Genomic DNA, 23,700 nt, shown 5'->3' on the forward strand with positions numbered 1-23,700 from the left:
ATCTATATTTTTGGCCTCCACCCTTAGACAACCACCAAAATCTGAGTTTTTTTTCGTGGCATCTCGTGACCCGAGCCTCACCCATGAAAAGAAATTCATTTTTATTATTACAGTAGTATGCTATGATGTGATGTACATGCATGACATACAGAATGCGCGCACACACTATTCTATCCAACACAGCCCTACAAAATATGTCCGACGGACGTGATTTCAAATTAGGGTGAATTAAATCCCTTAGCGTGTCACAGTTGTATTACGGTTTACCTACTCAGATTGCAAGAACGGGACTATTCCGTGCTGACAACGGAGCATATGCATATCGAATGAATTGGCCATCCAGTATCGGTCATCTTTGACCAAGGTTTTGTCGACGCTTATGTTTTTGCACCGCAGACCCGACCCGACACAGAAAGGGTTGGCCTCGAAACGAATGAGTCTTATATACGTGAACTCGCTCGTTGCAGATCCCTATTAGCTACAGTAGTTCATCCCAACGGTCATCGCCATGTTTTCGAGAAAAACTAGTCGGACAAATATTCACAAATATTCTCATGAATTCTCATTATAAAGCTTATTCGCTCAAGTACCCAACACCATGACCTTAGATTTGTGAAATCTATCGCAGGATTTTTGCAATAAATTTAACAAATATCACATACTTATTAACGCATAGCTCTGGCACAGTGTCGACCCAAAATCATATCTTTTGCAGTCCATACTTTAATAATCCTTGAAGGGGTAAGATTTGCGATACAGTAACCTGCAAATTGGAGTCTGTGATGATATAATTTACTGTTATCCTCGTGCCTCGCACCAATCGAACATGTATTACATAATTATGATGATTGTTTAGCGAAAAGTAAGCAGAAAGTCAATTTAACGTCATTTTCCCGGCCTGTCGCATGTTCAGAAGGGCTGATATAGGCCTACTGTATGTCTGCCACTACACCAGCTTCCAAACCAAGCTTTTGGTTAAGTAATAATTGAAGAGCGAAAATGTTAATCCACTACGGCTTGTGAGAGCAACGACTAGTGTTGCGTCGTAACTTAACAAGTTTTTACAATTGCGTCGCAACAACAATAGTTGCACTGCCGCTAATTTCCTATAAGGTATATTTGAATTATTCCAGGCCAGAAAAATTGACAAATAATATTCACGATTTTCCTTCGCACTCATATGGGATTTTCATTCGCACTGTTCGCACCACCTTCGTCGTTCCCACTCATCCGGATTTTTCATTCGCACCGTTCGCACCATGCTCGTCATTCGCACTGCAATTTTTTTCATTCGCACAGGTGCGAACCGTCACACAGGTTGAAAAGCACTGCGCTATACTATTACTCGAAGTATTTCAGTTGGACACTTTCTGATTCAACATTAGTGGTTTTATAATTTTCGTCAGCCCTAACCAACCAGGCAATCCAATGTACAATGTGAATAGTGATGTAATAAACACATATAGCTGGATTTCTAAAAGAAACAATCAAGTCAGTCCACTTCAATTTAATAATGATTTCATCATTTTAAAAACATCACACAATTACGATAAATGTAAGGTAGAAAGGAAAGGAAGTCGAAACGACCGAGTAGTTTTCAACAAAACACCCACCTTCGAATAGAACATATATATATATATATATAAGAGGAATGCACACAGAATTGATGGTGTACCAGACTAGAATATGTATGTATAATAGGGCGGTTCAAAAATAACATTTTTTCCTTAATCTTGCGGGCTACATGATTAAATCGTCAGGTTACCTTAAAAAACGACGCACACCAAATTTGAATTCATTCCGACCAATATTCGCGGTTTACGTAGAGTTTGAAAATTTTGAATTTGCCCAGAAACGCAAAAAATTTTTTTTTACAAATTTTTCTGCTAACCCCATGAAATTGTTGGGCTGTCTTCAAAGACTATGCAAAACAAATTTTATTCAATTCCAAGCCGTAAGAGCGGAGTTATTCCAGTTTTTCGATGAAAATTCTTGGATTATCCACCAATCAAGGATAATCCCAGAATTATCAAAGAAAAACTGATATAACTCCACTTCTACTGCTTAGAATTGAGTCAAATTTGTTTTGCATAGTCTTTGAAGACAGCCCAACAATTTCATGGGGTTAGCAGAAAAATTTGTAAAAAAAAAATTTTTGCGTTTCTGGGCAAATTCAAAATTTTCAAACTCTACGTAAACCGCGAATATTGGTTGGAATGAATTCAAATTTGGTATGCGTCGTTTTTTAAGGTAACCTGACGATTTAATCATGTAGCCCGCAAGATTAAGGAAAAAATGTTATTTTTGAACCGCCCTAATGTATAATGACTTGAACGTTGTCATCACATGCACAACGCTCTTCTAGGTGAAGATTGAAGAAGCCGTTTTCGCAGTGGAACTGATGCGTTAATTTATCATCCATAGATTGCTAATATCTTTAATGTTTAGGACACCAAAACCTTGGAGTACCGGTATGTTATTTATTTGGTATTGTAATATTATTGTGCTGAGATACTTAAATGTCTAGTTTTCTGCTGTAATATGTGACAAAATCCTCTGTTGATATGGCTAAATAATCTGTCCATGTTATGATAGTAACGAACTACTAGATGTAACTAGTGCACTTTATTTGTTTCTTATTTTTTTTCTCTGGTTGTGTTCAGCATTTTGTATTTCAAACTTCAAACGTTATGAGTTTCCTCATTCGTGTTTGAGCGTAGTAAGTAACGCTGCGACGATAGCAGTAAGCTAACATGAGTCCACATTTTGGTAAAATCACATTTCATGCATAATTTGGCTGTTAGCGTAACAACCTAAAACAGGGGTTCTTAAACCTTTTTGATCGCAGATCCCGTCAAGTTTTCTGGACGTTTGCGCTTAACCCCCAAATTTCTGAGGCCAAAGAGTGGAAGGTCATCACCTCAAACTGTATTTTGGCCATTTCACTTCTGAAATAACATAGCGAATGACCAGATGAAGAAGTTACAGTCCGACTCACGACATTATTATCAGAGGAAAATCTGGTTTTGTAGTTTCTTGATGACATAATGCCCTTTCACGCCCCCCTAAAACTCGCTCGCAGATTCCTAGGGGTTCCGTGGACCCCAGTTTGAGAGCCTTGACCTAAGATTTCAATATATGTTTTAATACGATTATTTGCCATTCTCACACTTATTTGAATTTAATCTGATCTGATAAAGAACCGAACTTGATTTTTGTTCTATTTCTTCTTAATGCGTTATATAATGAAGAGCTAATGTTTGTAGATGTTGTACTTGTGTAATCTGAAGCCAGAAGGTTATCGCAGCATTCCTTGCGTATTTATTCCCTTCGACGCACCGCAGGGGTTCGTTGGCTGACGTACCACGAAGCCTGTCTAGTGCACACGTATTTCGAAGGTCACGCGGACAACTCTTTTTGTTTCTGTCTCCACGACGTGTAAATTTATTGAATCAACGTACGACGACGTAATATCTCTTCGATCATAAATTGAATTGAATGTATGAATACGCTGTATCACATTCGTATATATATCATAGCCACGAGAGATTACATGCACAAAACATCGTACCACTTATTACAGCTTATCTCTACTTAACGCGGCGTATAGATTACCATGTAGCACAAATGTTCTTATCGGGAATTTCACTTCATGGAATTAAGCATTGTTGGCAAGACTCCTCATTGATTAAATCTTAAATAGCGTTAACATTATATCCGGTTATACGTAATATAATTCCATCACCAAGTTGTTGAGAATTCAGTGATTCTTATTGTTATCTAATTTTGAAAAATCTGTGTAGCTACCGTACATGATAATAATTATAATATCTTTTGTAAAAGCTGTCCAACTTCCCTTGACAGCTTGCAGTACGCGCCATTCATCAACAGATTCAAACTTTCATCCGGGCAGGCGGGCTGATGCATACGCTGGTGGGAAATCCTGTGAAAATAACGGAAGACCTTCCTCTTTCAGTCATAGAAGATATCAAGGTTTGTGCAGATCAGTGCCTCGTGAAATGTACCCACTGCGACCACACCCTACGTTCTGATTTTCCGATATTGTTTTGAACTTTCCGGGAGCTAGATCACGTTGTCGGCAGCCCCAGTTATGCCCATATTTAGTCAAAGTAGTCACAGTTGCTACTGTAGTGAAAATAAAAGTAACGTTATAAATCTCTACTCGAGTACAAGAAAGGATTTATACCAGTGGTTGTCAACCTTTTTCACCTCGCGGACCGGTAAAATTTCAAAAAATATTGGGCGTACCTGTGGATTTTCAAAAATTGAAATCAACCAAAAATGTAAAGTATGCAACCGATATTTTCGTAAGTATATGGTGCTAGAGAGTGACATTTAAAGGGTTTCTATTGTAACTAATTATGTTCATGAAGGCATCCATGTCATGTTACGGTAGTGAGTCTGCTGAGTCGAGGTAGCATTACCTTGCCTAGATAACCGCGCCAACGCCGAGACTCGTGTTCATTCGTTTTGCGCCGAAGGCCATGGATTTAACTGAACACGCCAACTCGAATAATATTCTTCCCCTGGACAATATCGAGAGGAAGCGGTTTGGAGTCGAACCAACAACCTTGTCGTGCTACATTGCCCACTACCACCAGAGGTAGGATACTCTGGCTAGTATATCAATACGACGCGCCGTACGAAAACACCTGACAACAGCTATAGGCATAACTTGCCATCCACAAAATCAGGGCCAAAAAAAGCACTTCATGAGCCCACCCCAAAAAATCGTTGGTCTTGGGGCCCCCCACAGTTGGATGGATGTTTTCACCAGTACTTGTGAGCACATTCTTTCTACTCAGTGTATATACAGAGAGGTTATGTAGCCTAATCGCTCCAAGCGCGAACATTTTCTCTAATTCATGTCCGAATCGGTTGATAATATTGGCAATTGCGTATAGGCCTACATTGCTATAATTTTTTTTAACATCTCGAAATTATCAGATTTTCGTGTAGAACTGGGTGAGGTGTCCTCTTGAAAAATTGATGGCACGTAATCAATAATTCAATATTCGGGCGGACCTGTTGGAATTATTACTTCGCTGCATGTTATTATTTCTGTTATATTGTGAATAGATAATGAAATGCCCTAGCGTACTAAACTAAAAGACACACACCATGCCAAATTTGTATTTCTTCACTGACAAATAACTTTTCACTGCGGGATGGCATTTGTTCTGCTGTGTACAGATTGTCAGGACAGCCAAATTCGGTGCCAACCATTTAGACGCCTATGGGCAATTTGACATAGGCCTATATCGAAGTTTTCGGTCAACAGAGGGCAGTCCTTTTTGGCCAAGGTTTTCTCGCTGCTAAATTTTTTGGCACACCTTTCGAAGTCGCATGTTGGTGAGTCGTGGCGCGGTAATCGTTGACACCGAAAAATGGCTCACACCAAAATACAGGCTGTCGTCGAAATCGCTATTCCTATGGCTATAAATCATGTGTAGTTCGTGGGCGAATGGCACCAAACAATCAATGCATTTAGTGAACTTGAATCGCGCAACGTGCGAAAAAATTGAAACAGTAGGATGAAGTTTGAAAATATACTCGTAATTTATGTTCATTAGGGCTGTTCGAAAATAACTTTTTTTCCTGAATCTTGCTGGTTACGTGATTAAATCGTTATGTTGCCTTGAAAAAACGACGCACACCAAATTTCAATTCATTCCAACCAATAATCGCCGATTTCGTAGAGTTTGAAAATTTTGAAGTTACCCAAAGATGCAAAAAAACTTTTTCGTCATATTTTTCTGTTAACCCCATGAAATCGTTGCGCTTTCTTCAAAGACGATGCAAAACAAATTTGACTCAATTCCAACCAGTAGAAGCGGAGCTATTTGAGTTTTTCGATGATAATTCTTGGATTATCCACCCATCTAGGATGATCCCCGAATTATCATCCACTGGTTGGAATTGAGTCAAGTCAAGTCAAGACCGAGCACAGCTGCACACCATGACAAAGTCACTCACACTTTCAATACTGGAAGGTTAACCAGGCAAAACTGCAATCACAACAGCGGACTCACACTTTCGATACTGGAAGGTTAACCAGGCAAAACTGCAATCACAACAGCGGACTGTCCTTCCACAAGTGGTCTTGGATCACTTCCACTTCAAGAATCTTTAAAGTTCGCGCTTCAATTTTAAACTCATTATCAAGTTGGTTGTCTGATTCCATAGACTACGTCAAGTCGCTTCGACATCTTCTAGTCTATTCATTGTATCGCATTTTTTGTGGTGTATTGAACTGATAAAATTGCTAATAAATCAATGATGATGAAGTTATGTAGCCCTATATCGCCCAATTCCGATTTACCTGAAACCACTTTCTATTCTGCTACTACGTGAAGTAGTTTTGATCTACTTCAATATTATGGCGTCTGCTAGGGACTCTATAAAACGTATGTATTGGTGTTGGTGTGTTTGGTGTGCAGCCTCTTTTTAGCCAACCTAACAATTTTGTCACATAGCCAGTGAAATTTGAAGAAAAAGGGTAGTATTTCAGCATTCATAAACTTTGAAAGAGAAGTAGCATATGAAACAGGCTACTTGAGCAAGTGGAGCTAGTAGATAAATCCTAAATACCACGGAAAAGCAGAAATACTTCCTAACTGATGACCTCTTTTGGGGGGAAAATAGTAGTGATGGTGTGAACGTGTGAGGTTCACGTTCGCGTTCTGTGTGTGAACCTCAGAAATTTAGATGTTCCGGTTAACAAACGAACTTTGGTAGGTTCTGCACTGTGAACCTTTTTCATATATTACAATTTTCAATTCATCATAACATCTTTGGTTAAAATGTATTGCTTCTCAACTGCAGGCCACTCTATGCATGGCGCTGACAGCATAGAAAATCAACACTAAACGAGCATCCCCCTTGATAATCTCAGAAATTTTACTTGCTTTGTTACAAAATTTGGATTATGAAAAAATAGTACTTTCCCAGACCTTTTATAGTAGTGCTCACCGTAAATACTATTTTATTCAAATCCAAATTTTTCAACGGCAATAACTCCGCTTCTACTGGTTGGAATTGAACCAAATTTGGTGAACATCGTTCTATAGACAACCCAACATTTCCATGGGGTAAACAGAAAATTTTCAAATTTTTCGTTAGTTATTTTTATATAATAACTAGAAACTTTCTTCACCTGTAGCAATGCGGAAACTGGTTGGAATTTAACCAAATTTGGTGTGTAGGCTTGAATTAGGTAACCTAACAATTTTATCAAGTAGCCAGTTCGATCTGTGAAAAAAAGTCATTTTTGAAGAGCCCTAATGCTCAACCCCCTTGTAGAGAGAAGATTGAAGAAGTCGTTTAATTTTACCGGTAGTGAACGCAGTGGAGCTAGTGCATTAATTTATCAATCTCTAGATTACTCATATCTTCAATGTTTAGAACACCAAAACTTTGGAGTACGGTAATTATTTGTAAATGTAATTTTAATGTGCTGAAATAAGCTGTAATATGTGAAGAAATCTTCTGTTTATATAGCTAAATAATCTGTCGATGTTACGGTAGTAAAGAACATACTAGTAGTAGATGTAGCTAGTGCACTTTATTTCTTTGCAATTTTTTTCTCTAGTTGTGTTCTGCATTTTGTATTTTATGATAAATTATGGGCACCAAGCCTCGATGACAGTGACAGTCGTCCATTCGTTCTGCTTTCCTGTAACAGTATTTATTTACTATATGTTGCATTTATTTGATTTCCAAACTCAACTCTTCTGTGAAAAAATGTAGTCTATTTCGCATTTTGTATTTCAAACTTCAAACATTAGGAGTTTCCTCATTTATAATTAAGCGTAGTAAGTAATACTGCGATGATAGCTTTAAGCTAACATGAATCCACATTTTGGCAAATTCACATTTCCTGCATAATTTGGCTTTTGGCGTAACGGCCTTAGACGGTAGTTATTGAACCTTTTTGATCGCGGATCCCATCAAGGTTTCCGGACGATTGCGCATAACCCCCCAAAGACTGGAAGGTCATCACCTCAAACTCTGGGCTACTTCACTTCTAAAATAACATAACAAAGCCCGGATAAAGTAGTCACAGTCCGACTCACGACGTCAATCTTGGAGGATACTCTGGTTTTGTAGTTTCTTGATGACGTAATATCATTTTCTGTCCCACTAAAACTAGCTCGCGGATCCCTAAGGGGTCCGTTGACCCCAGTTGGAGAACCCTGACCTTTGATTTCGGTATGTTTTGATACGAATATTTGCCATCTCATACTTATTTGAATTAAATCTGATCTGATAAAGAACTGAACTTTATTTTTGCTGCATTTCTTTCTAATTCGGAATATATTTCAACCACCAAGTTGTTGAGAATTCAGTGGTTCTTATTATCTAATTTTGAAAAATCTCTGTAGCTACATGATATTATTTCTAATATCATTTGTAAAAGCTGTCCAACTCTCCTTGACAGCTTGCGGGAGGCGCCATTCACCAACGGATTCAAACTTTCATTCGGGCCGGCTGATGCAGACGCAAGACGGTAATCCCGTGAAAATAACGGAAGACCTCCCGCTTCCGGTCATAGAAGATAAAAAGGTTGGTACAGGTCAGTGCCTTATAAAATGGGTCCACTGCGACGACAGGGTGCGTTCTGATTTTCCGAGATCGTTTTGAACTTTCCAGTAGCTGGATCATGTTGTCGCCAGCCCAATTACGCCCATATTTTGTCAAAGTAGTCACAGCTGCTACTCTAGGGAAAATATAAGTAACGTTGTAAATCTCTACTCAAGTACAAGCAGGCGCGTAGCCAGCCAAAAAATAAGGGGGTGGTTTGAAATAAAAGGGGGGGTTTCGATTTTTCCCGAATTTAGTAACATACCAATGACTCATTAGGGTTAAGTACATGTGATGCGTAAATAACGATTATACAACATCCCCGTGTTGGTGATTATAGGCGTATGATAATCTTGCCGACGAGTTCGGAAGTGCTGTTAATTAGCGACTCCCTGATCTGTCGTGAACAATGAAATACGCACTCGTCGAACATTTGAATACACGCGCTTATCAACGCGCTGAACAATTAAATTCGCGCGCTCATCAAAGCATCCAACAATTAAATACGCCCGCTCATCAATGCGTCTTGCGTCTTACGTACAGCCTCGGCGACGATTTGCGCAAGTATAAATGTACGAGTTTTTATGGAATACGTGCTATAATGACGCTGATTTCAGGTGGTGCAAACCTTTACCTCTTATAACCCAAGCCTACTGGACTATAACTGAAGACTAGTGGAAATGAATTACGCATGTACGCACGCGTCGAACATGATTGCGGACATTCGATGTCATTCAGTTACGAGATGTCACTCATTAATCACAATCGCTAATCAGCATATACTTAATAGCATTTTATCTAAGCCATCGAGAAATAGGAACCAAAGCATGGTAGGTCCAAGACGCGGTAGTTAGGCTAGCGATATCTTTAGTACTAGGCATATTCCAGATGCGATTGTGTAGGCCAGCGAAGATACCAAGCCAATGCAGATGTGATTGTGAAGGCCAGTGACGATATCGTGCGCCGCAGGCCTATTGCAGATGTGATTATTCAAGCCAGCGGAGTTAGGCTTGTTGGAGACGTGGTAAATCAGGCTAGTAATGATTGCCAAACGCGCGACAATGAATGACCTGATTTCGCCAATCATCTCAGCGGGAGATCGTGTCGTGTCGCGTTACATTGTGCAGTGCACAGACGAATATTGCTAATTAGCAACACGTCTTTCGTTAATTGGCCGCGCGCAATACTGATAATATGACTTATTGAATTGCAACCGAGTATTAGCGTCAGAGCGGTCATTTAAAAAGAGCAAGGTTTCGCGTTAAAGGAGGGGTTTCGACCTCGAAACCCCCCCTGGCTACGCGCCTGAGTACAAGAAAGGATTTATACGATTGATTAGTGGTATTATATTCATATTGAAATTAACTCGAATATTTATGGCTGATATGGTAATAATAGTCAGCAAGTACCGTAGTAGCGAATTGTTAAGAACATTGTATATCAACGCACAACTCAATAAAATTATTTGCTTTATACAGAATCAAGATTCCGATTAAGTTGAACATGTAGTTGAGAAATATAATCATTGTATATCAACAATCGTATCACAAAATATGACGTCACCAACATGAAATTTCAAATTGTGGCGAACAGAGTGCTTAAGCTCAATGTTCTATTTTTAGATGGTAGGCTACACGAATTCCGTCTGTTGGCACAAACTGAGTTAGCGCATTTCGATCAAAGTTGACTCCAAGGCACCCAACCAAGTCTGTGCCTACGGAAGAAATTTGTGTACCATCTGAAATAGTACATTGAGTCGGGGTTGTAACCAAGTCACAAGCAATGTTCCCTCTAGGCTGTGCAGTGTGCACGTGCGCAAATGCGCAGTGCTGACACGGTCTCTGCGCACAGAAAATCTGAGCTGCGCAAGAAAAATCATTTTCAATTCAAGTCCGAGTCGATATCAGCTAATAGAGGGTTGAGTCCAAGTCATTATCTTAACTGTTCAGTGTACAGTTCAATCCGACTCAACCCCCTTCCAACTACGCTCAAGTGATATAGAATGGCTCACAATCATAATATAAACGTAAGACCTTAGTAGCTTTCACACTCTATTTAACGTCCACTTGCGAATGAATATAATTTTATTAGTTACACGAGCTTTCGGAGCGCTGCTCCTTCGTCAGGTGTCAAAGCGACGACACTATAGTTTTGACCTGAGTCCTTTTCAATTCACAACCAAGTCACCACTATAACATTATGACTCGATTCGAGTCACTACAAACCTCAATTGCGTTTAAGCGCTCACTTTGCTTCTATTATTTAAAATTTAATGCCGATGACCTCATTTTTTGGGATACCATACCATTGCTGATATACATAATTCTTTCCAACGACGATTACCCCTGGCGAGTGCCAGCCAAAAATATTCGGGGTCGTTTCAATATCAATTCACTACTCAATAGTACATACTGGGTATCAGAACTGGACTCAGGACAAATATCAGTGTCTGTAGAAACAGCGATATTGGCCGGCTCCAGCCGACATTTCTCGTGAAATTGTATCGTTTCGTGTCAGGTCAAGTCCCGTTTTGTTACGGAGCACCGGCGAGTCAAAGAAATCCAGGCTCATAAGCTAGCCTAGCCCACTGAAACTAGAAAAAGGCGTGGAACGCCCGATTTCTGCACATCGACCCATGCCGCCACCTGACATGCCGCCACACCCGACATGGTGTAGTATCCGATGGGCGGCCAGGGACGGTTGATGATTCCGGGGCTGGTTCGGAAGGAAGCCGTGGAGACTTTATTCGAACAGGTTTGATTTTGTTAGTTTTCAAATTTGTGCTAGGCCAGTAGTTCTCAAGTGATGCTTTGCCAAATAGGCCTACTTAGCCTCGCAAGCTTTGGCTGCTATCTACTATCGTTTAGAGACAATGCCGTTAAGTGTATAATGATTAGCGATGGCCATGTCATAATCGTTCAACAGTGACATCGCAAAACAGAATGACATCAAATACTAAAATATAACTATTCATGTACTGCAAATGCAGGGTGCGTACCGTACATGGGTACATGCTTTTTCTCAGAATTTACACGCCATTTTAAGGGTGCGTATTATACATGGGGCGTACTAATTTTGGGAAATTACGGTAGTACAAAGCTATGGGCGATACTGACATCAGTGAAGTTATGATCAACTCACAGCGTTGCCACGAAGGGCAATGAAATAAGCATGGTTGAAAAAACGACCAAATTATGTTTAATGCGATGTAGAACTGGCATGGTATTTTTTTGATGGCTTTAAAGGGTCATTTTCTCTAACTTTTCACTAATTAACTTGAATACTCGACACAAATCTAAGCCTAATATGTGATTCAGAATCGAATTACTCAGACACTCGGTTTTTGTTCAGCCCATGTCATAATATATGCGTACGCAGCAATGCTGTGAGTGTAGTACAACACAACTTGAAAGCAGCCTGGGCCTTGTTGAAGACTTGTTATCTGCGAAGTCTAAGGAGACTCTGTAAATAATAAATAATTAAAATTCATTGACTTTGGACGGTACCAATTTAACAATATTTGGCAGTATGGACCTGATCTTGTCTCGCTTCGCGGTGTAGTTGGTTAGGCGTTGACATTTTGAATCCAACGATATATTACTCGTTGGTTTCGCATCCCGTTAAGGTCGCGCTTTACAGTTTTGAAAAGTGAAGCAAAATATTTCGGGAAACCCACCGCCGGTGCCGGCCGGTTAATACCTCTATCTGTGAAATCTGGGAGACTTTAAAAACTAAATGATTGAAATTCATTGGATTTGGACAGTCTATGATTTAGCTAAATATAATAAAGGCTTGCAAACAGCTTAGTCGTAATCTTACGAAAAATACTACACTGAAGTTGATGATTTTGAACAGGACTTCGCCTTACAGAGACTTTCATAGAACCATGCATGGTTGTAACCAAGTGACAAGACTCCGAGTCAAAAGTCAATTTCATTTTTATAATTTTGACTCGAGTCAAGTCGAGTCATTTTCAATTCGCCACTGAGTCAAGTCCGAGTCATGGTATTGTGACTCGAGTCCATGTCGTTGTGTCGACTGCCAAGTTTCCCGTTGAAGACTTGTTGAACAAACTTTGTATAACTCTGTTTGATGATATCGAAAAATTCGCATTTATATTATACTAATTTTCCTTACTTCTAGCAGCTTCTGGTCGCATTTTCAAGTACCCTACCAGTACCAATAGATGAAATCCCAATAGTATGGTTACTTTACTATTCTTCTAAATTACGATGAAATTTTGGTCTTGGACGTCTGTGTCTCGAGTCCAAATCGAGTCAATACACAGATTGGCTCGAGTCGAGTCATTTCCGTAATTTGAGAAGTCGAGTAAACAGAAAATCGTGACTCGAGTCATTACAACCCTTTGGAACCCTGTATGAAATGTGTGATGTCACAAATGTGGCAGCAATTGAAATTTGGAATATTTACCATCCAGTTGCATACATTTCTTGTAATTACCTGTTTGGTAAATTTTGATATCGGAATTTCTCAAAATTTGTTTTAAAATTTTACTACTTACCACGCTAAGATGGTTGAGAACCACTGTGTTAGGTTGTGATTTCCAGTTGACAATCAAATGTATTTTATATTATTTCAGGACAACGATCGGTTATCGCTGCCAACTCTGGTGCTGGACTCCATATTAAAATGCCCAGTCAACTCGAGAAAGGCTCTCGCCTCAAATCTGGATCTGTCAGGTAAACTATTTTATAGCTGTGTAATGTTAGAAGAAATTCTGTTCGGGTAACAAACTGACTTTACAACTTGACAGCATCCGCAAAATCTTTCTTTATCTTACTCAAGTCACGATTTTTTTGGTGACTCGACTTGACTCGGGTCATTGTGCATGACTCTAACCAAGTCATATAACTCAAGACTATGACAGCCAAGACAGAAATTACATTGTAACTTCGAAGAATAGTAAAGTTACCACATGATTGCTATCAATCTATCAGTCCTGATACTTGACAAAACAGGGCCTGAAACTGTTATGACTGAGGAAATTGACGATATTATGAATGCGAGCCATTCTATATCACTCGAGCAGAGTTGAGAAAAGGGGGTTGAACCGGAGTGAACTGAAAACTTGAACAGTGAACATTGTGACTTGGACTCGACCCTCTACTAGCTGACTTGGACTCCATAGTGAGACTCGAGGCAATATCGTAAAAGTTCAATTGACTTATAACTCGGATCATTGTGACTTGGTTACGATCCTGGTTTTAACTAGTCGTTATGACAATTTCAATTTCTTGTTTCAAAAGCACTATCTACGTTACAAAATCCAAAAGTACAAGTGAAAGTAGTCAAAACACACTACCTCTTTGGTAATTATTGCGAGTACACAATGTACAAGTCGAAATACTTTGTTACTGACAACCTCTATATGAGGTATATTTCTTGAATTATTAAACGAATTGACCTCAGTGCCTTTATTGCGTCCAAATGCATCTGTTGCAGGTAGAACATCCATGCTTGCCGGCTTTTCGCACAGATTGTTGTCAGACCTCGAAGATCTGGTCGCGATCGGGGAACGATACAAGCCTGTGAGTTATGTTTTTGTTATCTGCAATTACTTCTAATTACAAAGAGAGTTTGACGAATAATAAATTTTAAACTATTCCAAATTGTATCATAAATTACACTTATAGCTACACAGTTTTTCAAATTAAATTAGTATTAGAATTAATTACTGAATTCGCATAAACTTGAAATTGAATTAAGTCCCTAATTCTATAGATGTATTTCGAATTCTCGGTTTTCCGAGTGTCTGTTTCGCGTTCAGAACACGCCGGTCCGCGGAAATATCGTGTTGTGGTTGGGAGCCTCAATTTACGCCTCGCTGGAAACTTTTCCTCACAGATCCATAACGAAAGAATATTTTATCGAGGTGAGGGTAATGGTCTGTTATGGCTTGCGTTCGAAATAGCTGAGTGTCATAATATCAAGGCATTCAAAATAGTGACCGTACTGGCTGGGCAGGACAAGCAGGGCTGTGGAGTCGGTTCACTGTATCTCTAACTGAGAATTTTTGAATATGCCGATTAATATTTTTTTCACCGAACTCAGACTCAAGCACTCCTGTAAATCCTCTCCGATAATATTACATTTAGTTATCATTATTGACACTCTTGAAGGTACAAAGCTGAACGTACAAATCATGTATTCATATTGAAATAACCCGTAATATTTTCAGCTGATACTCATCAGGACTGATCGTCAGCAGGTAGTGGAGAATTGGAAAGAACATTGTATGTCAACAATCGTATCACAAATGTTATTTCAAATTACCTACTAGTTGCCGACGATTGCCGCTGATGACTGTCCTCAATCTAAAATATTCGGGTTCATTTCGATATGAATATACTACTCAATTGTATATTGGAAGTTTTGTACCTCGTAGAACAGGGGTGGGCAAACTTTTGAGCCCGCGTACCGCATTCAACATCTGAATCCATTCGCGGGCCGCACCATACAAAATTGATATTATGAACCAAAACGCAATATTGCATGGTGTTTGATTATATAGTGACCCCGTGAAGATAATATATATGTCTATTTAAAACAAACCAAAGATTGCTTTGATGATATCGTACTCGTGTCAGAAACAGTGGCGGGATTCATAGGCTGGTCGACCTTAATAACCAACTTATCAAAACTATAGAGATGAAAGTCGGTTATCCCGAATCTTAAAACTAAATTTAAATCTGTGAAGAGCGATCTGTTCATAGATTTACTAATTCCGCTTTTTGTTCAGTTCTAGGACACACAATGCTGACAGCATCTTAACCATGTTAGCTTCAAACACGCTTCTACTATATGTGTAGATAAAATATAAATACCCTTATTTTACCCACACAGAGAACGAATCTACCTAATTAAGACACGCGCGAATCGTATTTTATAAGCTCATCACTAGGGCGATTTTTTTTTTACCTAAAAAACTGAAGATTTTGACCTAAAAAATCTAAATTTTGACCTTTTTTGACTTAAAAAAATTGAATTTTGACCAAATTTTGACCTCGCGTATGCAAATTAGGTGTTTTCGCACATAATGTTAAAATTGTACTACTAATATTCATTTTTGGTTGGAACTGTCTGTCCTTACGAAGTAATTTGGTCTGAAAAAACGTTTTTTGGATCAAAAACAGACAAATTTCTACATGAAAAAACTAACATTTTAACGAAATCTGGCCCTATGAAGAATTTAAGTAGTTACATTATGCATCATGGTGGAAAAAATAAAATAAAATTGTAGTACAACGAAACATACTTGTATATACATTCTCGGGTAGAAAGTGTCTGTCCTTACTCAGTAGCTTTCCAAGAATGCGGAAAGAACGTTCAACAGCAGCAGTTGCTGGCTGACAACATTGAAGTTGTGCGTATACAGCTGGTGACACACCGTGTTGCTTCATTTTGACAAGTTGTCTACATCACAATTTTTCATCGTGCGCTTCTTGATATAAGAACCACGCAGTGCCCAAGCGATATAAGAACCACGCAGTGCCCAAGCAGTCTTGCTTCAGTTGGGATATTACGGTACGTTGAGCATAACATCATTTGTTTCATTTGAATGTTTACGATTCACAATGAGCAGACAATGGGCCATCTACAATGGTAGGCCTATAAAGTAGGCTACAAGCTGTAAAATGCCAAATGATAAGTGCACCGACGGTGCAAAATATACCGTACAAACGAAATGCAGGTTGCAAATAAGTTTTTGATTTTGTAAACAATTTTGACCTAATTTTGCCCTAACGCCACAATTTTGACCTAATTTTGACTTTTTTTGACATGTCAAAAAAAAATCGCCCTACTCATCACTGAAATAATTAAAACTGGAGTGGCCAATCTGAAATCACACTCGTGTCGTTATCCGAATAATGTCAATGTCGTTTAGGATTTTAGGATTTCTGTGATGCTTGGCAGTTGAAACCCTTCAAACTGCGTGGACCTTGACATCGGGCTGTCGCGCCAGAAATTAAACATAAGAAATAAGATAGTATTTATAAGTATTTAATAGAGAACAGTGGTTCTTTTTAAGACACGCCCCCCTCATGATAGCGAAAGATTTCGCACCCCACTTATCGTCATATCACAAAACGCTGCCAGGATGCTAGCAAACATACCGGATAGTATGATGTCATGGAAAGTTACGACTGGATGAGAGATTTTTAAATATGAAATTCAGACTAAAAACATAGCAAATATCATGAATTAAGTGTAAATCGCGCGAAGCGCGTAAAAAATTTCGGTCGAGCTCAACTTCGCGACGACCTTCATAAGGGAACGGAGCGCGCACCCCAGTTTGAGAACCACTGCCTTAGAATTATCATGGCGAAATATACTAAGAAAAAATTTAATCACGTCCCTGCATTAATTCGATTTTTAGTACGCTTTTTATCAATATTTTTAATAAGTTTCTTTAGACTCTCGCGGGCCGCACAGAACGGTGTTGCGGGCCGCATGCGGCCCGCGGGCCGTAGTTTGCCCACCCCTATCCTAGAAGCTCTGCAAATAGTGAAGAATTGGAAAGAACTTGTATGCCATCCATCATATCACCAAATATGATGTCACATTCACAAAAATTCAAGTATTTGAGGAGAACAGAGGGGTTGAGCTACATGTACTATTTTTAGAGTACCATATATAACAGGATTGTAGCCATAAGTTACAAGTCAATATCACTTTTATAGTTTTGACTCGAGCCAAGTCGAGACATATTCAATTCACCATCGAGTCCATTTCAAGTCGGTTAGTAGATGGTCGAGTCAGAGTCATAGTGTTTGACTTTGGTCCAAGTCATTTTGTTCCCTGTTCAGTTTTAAGTACAATCGGCTTCAACTCCCTTTTTTCAACTCTGCTCGAGTGATATAGAATGGATCGCATTCATAATATCGTAATTTTCCTCAATCTCAACAGTTTCTGGCTCTATTTTTCGAGTATCAGGACTGATAGACGAAATACCTACAATGTGGTGACTTTACTGTTCTTACAGTGAAGAGACTGTCTTGGCCACCTTTGTCTCGAGTCAAGTCATGTTACAGATTTGAAAAAATGACTCGAGTCATCAAAAAATATTAACTCGAATCTGTGTCAAATCGAGTCAACGCCTGCGATAATATAGTCTTCCCTTATTTCAGAACAAACATCGACTTCCGGATTGGTGCGTATTGGATCTGCGACCTCCCGAGTTTCAGCCTGAAAAACCAGTGGCGATAAAAGCCTGCCCTATCTCAGCTCGTCAGGTCTGAGAACGTCGTCATGGTCCAGTGTCGGATCGGTACCAAGAAATTCCGCAGCCGTATCGGCCCTGGCTTCGTTAAGACTGGCGCAGGCCGAGAAGAAGTAGCTCGGATTTGTTTAATATAGGATTGTCGGTTGCTTGTTCTGTGGAAATATACCTGTCTGCTGATATACAGGCTGCGTCTGGGATGTTCCTGTGTCGGTCGATTGGTTCTGCGACTAGTGTTGGGCAATATGGAGTATTTGAGTATCACTAATCATGACATGGCAACGGTATGAATGATGTGGAAGGATTAGGTATCTACTTTTTATGCGACCACTATGATAGGGTTGCGATATTTTTGGATCCGGAAAGGACACTTTTTACTAGTTACAAGATTCACAATACTGAACCCCAAAAGTGCTGATGCTATAATTTTAACGGCAAATTATGTTGCTTCAACTAAAAAAGTCAAATTTTTGACTCGCGAAAAAGGAAAAGGTCATGTTTCCAGTCTTACTGCCGAAAGACCCGCCCGAACCTCTACGGGAGTGTAGTAGTGTATATATTTCTTGAATCCTGCCACCGGGAACAGTGGTTGCGTTTATTGTCGAAATTTTATCTCAATAAAGTGCTGGTATTTATTGCTGATGGTGTGCGCGGGAGTCGGTCATCATTTTTACTTCAGTAAAAGTAATGCTACAAAATCCTACTCATTTGCAAGTAAAAGTATTGTTTTTAAGGACCCAACCGTCCGAACTACTTAGAGTAAAAAGTCTGTATTCGAGTGAGTAGTTTTGGAAGTTGTTCTGTAGTTGGCTGGTACGTAGCAGATATTAGCGTGGACATGGCTTTGAAAGATCCGAATTTGTGAAATTTTGTCGGAGTAGGATGAGAGATTTTTTTCTGAGCGGATTTGGATTGGATTTATCGATTTTTTAGGAGAATGGCGACCAATTATATTCAGATCAGTGCACTTATGATACGCTCGGTGCCAATGAACATAAGAGGTTCAACCCTATGCCAATTTATCTTAATTCGAGAGGATTGTTGGTCGCGAAAGAAAAATTTCACGTCTTTACTGAATTTCAAGTTACGATCGGAATAGGATTGGACACGGATTTGAATATACAAAAGTTCTAGATTATGATTTGAAGTTTCGGATTTTGATTGGATTAGGACATAGAAATTCTAAATCCGCTCATGTCTGGAGTTTATCTATCGAATGTAAAAATCACTTGGCTTGTATGTATTATCTAAACATGGAATGGCAACGGCAGATATTGCTGGTTCGTTCCGCTTCGCTGAGGCATGATTCAGAATTGTTTTGCGGCAGCGAATGTGGGATTTCTGGTAATCCAAAAGTTATCATTCAGAGCGCAGAATTTACTAAATCTGACCTTGACCGAAAGCTACTGTCGAATCGAGGTCGAAAATTTCACTTTCGATAGTGTAGCATTGTAATTTACGCCTTGTCTACGGTCCGCCGTTTAGTGTTGGCCGCGTGATGTGATTACAATAGCAACAATATCGTGAATATTATAGAAAATTGTCAGTCAGTAGCTCAGTTCAGTACCACTCACGAGGAGGGTTGCTGTGACTATTTCGCAATAAGGTCAGTCCCTACGGTAATATAGGATCAGTATGTTGACAATAAGGTCAGACCACGGGTGAGGGTTCATGGCATTAGGAGGAAGGGTTGGGGACAAGGGTCCTATCCGGATTACCAGTGAACCCAGCCCTCGGTGAACCCAGCCTCACAAACCCAGCCCTCGGTGAACCCAGCCCTCGGTGAACCCAGCCCTCGGTGAACTCGGCCCTCGGGAACTTTTGTAATTAAGTGTATTAACAAAACAAGTATTATTATGAATTATTAAACTGATAATGTTATTATCAACTGATTTGTCGATCTTGTAAGGAGGTCAGGGCATGCGTAGATCACGCAGTCATGGCGTGATCAGATCACGGATTGCGCAAGCACCAAGCGCGGCCTTACAAACTCGGCCCTCGGTGAACTCGGACCTCGGTGAACCCGGCCCTCTGTGAATTCCGCCCTCGGGAAATTTTGTATTCACCGGCAACCCTAATATCCCCCCTCCCCCTCCCCTAATATCCCACCCCCGGCAACCCTAATATCCCCCTCCCCCAACCCTAATATCCCACCTCCCGCAACCCTAATATCCCACCTCCACCAACCCTAATATCCCACCTCCGGCAACCCTAATATCCCCCCTCCCCCAACCCTAATATCCCCCCTCCGGCAACCCTAATATCTCACCTCCGGCAACCCTAATATCCCACCTCCGGCAACCCTAATATCCCACCTCCGGCAACCCTAATATCCCACCTCCACCAACCCTAATATACCCCCTCCCCCAACCCTAATATCCCACCTCCGGCAACCCTAATATCCCACCTCCACCAACCCTAATATACCCCCTCCCCCAACCCTAATATCCCACCTCCACCAACCCTAATATCCCACCTCCAGCAACCCTAATATCCTACCTCCGCCAACCCTAATATCCCAGTACCAGCTTTAATTCAAAATTGTTCGGGGGCGGAATTCACCGAAGTCCATAGTATTCGAGAACAAGTAGAGTATGTGAGCGTCGCGTTATCTCCCCCGCACGCTTGTGAATACAAAAGTTCCCGAGGGCCGAGTTCACCGAGGGCTGGGTTCACCGAAGGCTGGGTTTGTGAGGCTGGGTTCACCGAGGGCTGGGTTCACCGGCAACCCCTATCCGGGGGTCGCACACCACTACGCCATCTCCCCTTTATGACAGTAATCCATAATCTAATGACCCGAGCCTCCAACCTAAGCACTCTCACCCCAAAATCAAATTACACTAACCCTTAACCGTGGACTGAAAGTCTTGTGAACATAGCAGCTCAACTGACCTTATTGTGAATGTAATCGCACCAACCCTATAAAATAAGCTGCGTGTTACAGAAAGGTTTGATTGCATGGAAGAATTGAGTTATTAAACAGAAAATTGCGTGTGAGATTACCACTAATTCCACTCCAGCTCCCGCCTCTTGACTCACTTTTGCCTAAAACAGGGTGTCCAAGTCCAACCTTTTTAACCAAAGGGAAATATTCGATTAACGAATGATTACAAGGGCCAAAAAGAATATCATATCTTTCTCTCTCTTCATCACTGATGATTTTTTTGCTGTTTTTCTACATACAATGGTGCTGAGTTGCTAAAATAAATGGTATGAGAAATCAGTGTGCATCAATTCATCAGTCGCGCCAAAAATCTATACCTGCAGGCTAATTTATTTCTCTGCTCAAGGGTTCCATACTCCTGTAGATGTTTTTAGTGTGATATTTCCAAGTCCAGTGTGTTAGATACTATAACCAATAATTGTCACACATAGAAATTTGATACAACAATATAGATTGATCGTAAAAAAATGTGCCCGTCCCAGCTGACTAACAAAATTCGTCTGACATTTGGTTTTTCTGGAAAGCTTCAACAGGCCCGAGAAATTGGCCGACATGGTAGAGTGGGGTAACTTTGGGCAATCTATTATTTTGCATGTCTTTACACTCTGTTGTTTGTGAAAGAGTATTTGGTGAGAGTTGACGAGAGAAGTGACTATAATGAGACAAAATAGTATACGTCTGGCCTATTGCATGATTTTTTACCTAAACCCAACAGAAAAATTAAAGTCAAAAATTTACAAAAATAAGGTCAGTTGTGAACTCTAACGCCTCCCCTGGATTCATCGCTTATCTCAATTTCCACTCATATCTTCCCCTATTGGGACTTATAAATAACATATGGGGATTAATTAGGTTATCCCACGGGTTGCGTCAGCAACATTCAGCTTGTTACCGTGATTTATTGCTGATTTCAAGATATTTTACTGTTCTTTAAAAGATTACCAGTGAACTCGGCACTTGGTGAATTCGGCCCTTGGGAAATTTTTTACTATAATTTATCTGTACCTCCAAGAATCTGTTCAAATAAAATATATTACCATTATTACCAACTATTTTTCAGAATTAGCCTAATAAACTAATATCATTATTATCAAGTGATTTGTCAATATTGTAAGGAGGTCACGGCGTGATAAGATCACGTGATCATGGATTGCGTAAGTTATTGAGATAAAGCAACTATAGAATGTAAACATGGAACGGTAACGAACGATTTTGCAGCTTTGTTCCGCTTCGCTGAGGCTGGAGTGAAGAATTCTTTTGCGTAAGCGACTAGAATTTCTGGCAATCCAAAAGTTAACTTCCAGAGCGCAGAAATTACTGAATCTGGGGCGGCATTGCAAAACAACTACTGCACTGCGGAATCAACATTTACCGTCATAATTCGAGAGAAGCGGACAATCGCGATTACAAAACCCTCAATAACGATGTCTTCGAGAGCATTTTTACCGCTGACATTGACTTACCGCAAAACGTAGGAATCGATAGAAAACGTGAACGATCTGCGTCACGAACGTCACTATTCGCGAAGTTCGGTATTACAAAATTGAAATTAGCGCAGATTTCTCGCGGTAACTTACCGCTTAGCTTCTAGCTGGTGGAGTTGAATCCGCGCTGAAAATTGCAGCTTTTTGAACTGCAAAATCTTAATATTCTACTTCAATAAAGTAAAGAAGTGAGGCAGTAATCGATCTAAAAGGAAAAAGGGCATGTCCTGTAAGTTACCCAATTGGGTTGTATTTCATAGGCCACTGTTAGTAAAATCAAGCGAAATAAGGCAGTGGCGACATATAATGCTTATGAATTGAATTCTCATATATGGACCAGTAAGTGCGTGGACTGAGTAGGCTACCTCGCCGTTTAAAGCATGTATGAATATAACGGGGACTTGAGCTCTATGTCGGAAGCATGCTATTATAACCTACCGAGGTTAGTAATCTCTTGCCAAATAGATTTTTTGATATCCACTTTTTAACTTTGGCTAGCATATCGTGTGGTCTTGGTCGCCTTGTCAATAAGTAATTCGCTGCCGAACGGTAGAATTCAGTCCGATTCGGTAGGCCTATAAAGTCGTTGCGAATTACGATCACGGCCGGGTCAGATCATGTCAGGTGATACAGGCCATATTTCCACCATCTTGGATTGTCATGAAGATAGGCTGCCTTACAGAGCTGTGTTTTCTGATTTCAGAAAATCAAATTTCATCAAAAAAGGTCTTCTTGAACCGAAGCTATGACCGTCCAAAAATTGCTATTTTTGTGATCGCTCAAGCGGAAAAAATATCAGAAATTTATACTTGTAGTTTAAATTTGCTATATTTCGGTCAAATTAGGGTTGTTGAGAGTGACACTTACACACTTGTTCATTTATATCCTGCTTGATACTTTTTCGATTTCTTCGACACTTGGAGTTGCTTAGTCTGACCTTTAACCTTGTGATTTTGTTCATGTCTTTGAAAATCACTCACGCGTGACTTCATTTTCAATTGCAGATATCTCTTGGTGACTAGGTGATGTCATCAAGTGTAAGGTATCATTGGAAAGCTCTTGACAAGAGCTTTTAAAAACAAAAATAACATTAGTTACTTTTGAATCGTAACATACCATAAGAGCGCCATGAAGCTAGCTTGCAAATTTATTCAAAATCCTCCCCCTTTTCAACAAGAGCAGTTGAAAAAGTTGTGAAATTTTATGAAAACAACGAACATAGCAGGTTGATGCCAGGGATGAAAGACCGAATTAGCATTAAAAAGAATGTGTATCAACAAAAACGTCTACTTTTATGTACTCTGAAAGAATTCCATATAAACAGCAAAACCCGGATGCAAAAATTGGATTCACAAAATTTTGTGAATTGAGGCCGAAATGGTGTGTTAGTGCAGGATCATCTGGAACACATGCCGTATGTGTCTGTA

The 23,700-nt window shown here is 39.9% G+C and overlaps 2 protein-coding genes and 2 long non-coding RNA genes across 5 annotated transcripts in view; 3 read left to right on the forward strand and 1 right to left on the reverse strand.

The window, feature by feature from the left end:
- LOC145436297 (uncharacterized) overlaps nucleotides 1-13,415 on the forward strand; it is a 19,952-nt gene extending 6,537 nt beyond the window's left edge. Inside the window, exons 2-3 of one of the 2 annotated variants that reach the window (XR_013914250.1) lie at nucleotides 8,462-8,586; nucleotides 13,205-13,414. This is a non-coding gene — a long non-coding RNA (uncharacterized LOC145436297). Of the gene's footprint in view, nucleotides 1-8,461; nucleotides 8,597-13,204 lie in introns of both variants that reach the window. The other variant, XR_013914258.1, reaches the window with a different exon arrangement.
- The window catches only part of LOC145436243 (actin-related protein 10-like), a 103,913-nt gene extending 86,069 nt beyond the window's left edge, over nucleotides 1-17,844 (forward strand). The window contains exon 6 of the mRNA XM_080313629.1: nucleotides 17,754-17,844. The gene's annotated coding sequence lies outside the window, so the exon portion shown is untranslated. The remainder of the gene's footprint in view (nucleotides 1-17,753) is intronic.
- LOC145436270 (uncharacterized) overlaps nucleotides 1-18,472 on the forward strand; it is a 192,591-nt gene extending 174,119 nt beyond the window's left edge. The window contains exon 6 of the mRNA XM_080313637.1: nucleotides 17,851-18,472. Coding sequence (XP_080169763.1) covers nucleotides 17,851-17,962 — 112 coding nt within the window. The 3' untranslated portion in view covers nucleotides 17,963-18,472. The remainder of the gene's footprint in view (nucleotides 1-17,850) is intronic.
- Nucleotides 3,841-14,313, reverse strand: LOC145436377 (uncharacterized). The gene is made up of 2 exons (XR_013914293.1): nucleotides 14,030-14,313; nucleotides 3,841-3,943 (listed from the first exon to the last, which is right to left on the reverse strand). It is a non-coding gene; the product is annotated as an uncharacterized LOC145436377 (long non-coding RNA).
- Nucleotides 18,473-23,700: the final 5,228 nt, after the last annotated feature.

Source organism: Botryllus schlosseri, chromosome 1 (assembly GCF_051294905.1).
Source record: "Botryllus schlosseri isolate E-star chromosome 1, Bs_hap1, whole genome shotgun sequence".
NCBI lineage: Eukaryota > Metazoa > Chordata > Ascidiacea > Stolidobranchia > Styelidae > Botryllus > Botryllus schlosseri.